The 3116-nt window shown below is 38.0% G+C and overlaps 1 protein-coding gene across 1 annotated transcript; it reads right to left on the bottom strand.

Moving 5' to 3' along the window:
* Positions 1–206: 206 nt before the first annotated feature.
* LOC108382805 (A disintegrin and metalloproteinase with thrombospondin motifs 9-like) lies at positions 207–982 on the bottom strand (the record flags this gene model as incomplete). The annotated part of the gene is made up of 2 exons (XM_017639174.1): positions 207–337; positions 893–982. Coding segments are annotated over 2 exons (221 nt in total), but the record flags the coding sequence as incomplete, so codon positions are not given.
* Positions 983–3116: the final 2134 nt, after the last annotated feature.

Genomic DNA, 3116 nt, shown 5'->3' with positions numbered 1-3116 from the left:
ATGAAAGCTTCATAATTAAAGTGAAAACTGTGCGAACGAAAAATTTTTACAACATAAAAGGAAAGTTGGCAAAAATAATGTTGCAGCAAAGCAAAGGGATTAAACGGGCCAAGTTAAGCTACAACAACTATGTACCAAGAACTCGCACTTTAATGTCTTTTTTGCCACCACGTAAACTAAAGTGTATGTATGTATGTATATAATACTCGTACTAAATACTGAAAGCATACTCAATCCAATACACTCCTCCACCTCCCACGTTGGACACTTCTCAATTATGTAAGGCTCCTGTGTGGCTGGCTTTGGCGTTCGACACATAACAGCCAACAGCCAGTACCTGTAATAATGGCGAACAAGGAGAAAGAGCAGAAAAAAAAAACACATAGGAAAACAAAATGAAAATTATACAAGAAAATGGTAGATGGATGTATATAGGGCGGTAATGAAATTAGTCAAGTTACCATACAACAAAACACAAAAACAACAGCAACAAAGTAATGCAGTAACTCAGTAACACCAAAAAAAAAAATGCGCGCGCGATAAACGCTTAGTAGTCGCAATTATGAGCACAAAAGCGAGCGCTCTACTCATGAGCCATTGATGACGAGCTTCCAGCTGTGCACACAAGAGCTTGCGGCGTTTTTTGATAGTCTTCAAAGCGCATAAATGTAAAGTTACAAAGCAAAAAAGTGTGGCACACCGAGCGAGCGCACGGGCACGAGTACACTTGGTGCGAATGTGGCTAAACTGGGCACCACCCACCGCCCGCTGTGTATGAATACTAATGCTATTGTTTTTGTTCTTGTTGCGCGGTTTTTGTATGGTAATTTTATTGTATTTTGTTGTTAGTATTTTTCTTCGCTTGCTATTTTATGACTCAATTTACGCTTACCGTTCGTTGTCGTGATGCCACACAACCATGCGCTCACGATAGCCAGGACCGCAGAGCCGGCTACATGGACTCCAGTCATCGGTAATCCACCTGAAGTGAAATGAAAATGAAATTAAAGCAAATCATTTAATTTTATTACAGGATGTGGTGGTGTTTTCTGGCGACGTAGGTGGGAAATTTCGAAGGCAAGCTATGTAAAACCGCTTTTAGAAGGGTGCGCTTAATTATAGCCTGAAAAAATGTATTTAATTATCTTGAATTTTGAATTGATTGGAAGGTAAGCATTTTTATGTGGTCCACGCCTTTCATGCGTGCCAAGAACACAGGAAGGTCGACAGAAAGATTGAGAGCCAGGTGAGGTTCTCAGACATTGACGAGTCAATGTGAACTATCTTGTGGAATCATTACAACCGTAGTCCAGATTAACCTTCATCATGCTATTCGCCCCCCGAAGGGGGTTTAACGAGATGTTCCTTTCGCATGATCTGGGCATCATATTATTTCATAAGCCAGCTACTTATTTAGCGAAATATGTTCATACCCCTACTACTCGGCCCACGTTTTAATTCATACACTGTTGAGTTTTAGTTCATCCACTGTAATCTTTTTTTACATTAAAAAACTCCTACGTAGCCCAAGACAAGCAGTTGAATCTACTAGTTCTACTAGTTTTACATTAGCCTCTTTTTTAGCTTAATAAGCCACATACGATTTTTGGAAAATCTGCTGTGACTTAATGAAGCTGCAGGGGGATCTGTACCAACTTGAGTTAGTAGTTTTTGGAAATACTTTTACTTATATTTTCATCTAAACTGAGCATAATTTCGTTAGATACTCCTTAAGTGCATATGTAATCGTGTATGCCCTTAGTAAAAACCAAATCTGTATATATATTCACAATGTCCCAAATGTCCGTAAAGAATTTTCACATTGCAGCAACTTTTTTGAAAATCATTGTAGTGCCACATAAGTTTCTTCAAGCTGTATAATATCGTTCTTAAGTTATGCACTTCTGCAATGCCTTTACGGCACTAGCGTTTGAATATCAAGGCGCCAGCTATACTTCTTTACATATATACTAGATGCATACTTACTTACATATATGCAGAAGCAATGAAGTTGCTGCTGCTGAAACAAGTTCATATGTACAACTTGTATGCAAATGAGGCAGGAAATTTAAGCGCGCCAAACAAGTTAAGTCATGAAACTTCAGTGAAACTTCAGTGAAAAAGGGAACGCGGCGCTTTGTACAAATTGTGGCGTCAGTATTGGACTCTTTTAGGGTAGAGAGCTAGCTGACGCGTTAACAAGAAATGAGATGAAGAAAATGATAAAAGTACGTTCAAGGCGTCGCAACAATGTGGCCAAGGACAATATGAGTACTAAGGGCCGTTTTCTGATGTAACCTTTAACTTTAAAGCTTACTTTATATTTAAAGGTTGGATTAAAAGTAAAGCTATGTCTAAAGTTAAGCATTTCTATTATCGGTTTATGACGTATGTATCTTTCTTGGTTGTAAATCAATTTAAAACGGGTAATAAAATGCTCTACTTTAGGCACAATCACAAATTTTAATGTAACCTTTATATATAAAGTGAACTTTAAAGTTACAGGATACTTGAGAAAACGGCCCTAAGTAAGAAAAACGGACGAACCGAAGAAAAAGTACTAACAGGAAGTAGTTACATGGTCAGTGAAAGGTGGCAAAAAATGTAAATATACTAATGCATGCATGTTTTTCTTATTCAGAATGCTAATTTCATAAAGCAGAGTTGAAATAATGCAACATGCAACACTACTCCACACTATAAGTAGTGATTGACCTTCGGCATGCCAAGAAGAGTATGACTAGTTAGTACCACGATGTAGAGAACAAAGGTGTGCCACTTGTTTACTTTTTTCTTGTAAAATTTCTTCTTCTTCTTCTTCTTCCAAACTTGCTCGCGTTTTGGCATTTCTCTCTCGCAACTGCACCAGGGTGACGTCCCACAAAAGTCATTCTGAAAAATCCCATTTGATGGGCGCAAGCTTGCATGCAATCATTCTTGAGTTATTACAACAAAACTCTGAACCGTCGGAGATCCTGCGGTATGTCTCTTAAATATTTATACGTGAAGTACTAAAAATTCGTTCTCAAATCGCACTAAAAATAAAATAACCCAGTTATGAAACATAAGTCCCTCAAACGCAGCACAAAAATTGTTTTGGGCATACTGAGTTTAGG

The sequence above is a fragment of the Rhagoletis zephyria genome, unplaced genomic scaffold (assembly GCF_001687245.7).
Source record: "Rhagoletis zephyria isolate East Lansing unplaced genomic scaffold, Rhagoletis_zephyria_1.1 Rzeph_scaffold_28801, whole genome shotgun sequence".
Lineage (NCBI taxonomy): Eukaryota > Metazoa > Arthropoda > Insecta > Diptera > Tephritidae > Rhagoletis > Rhagoletis zephyria.
This window is presented reverse-complemented; position numbering and strand designations above follow the sequence as displayed.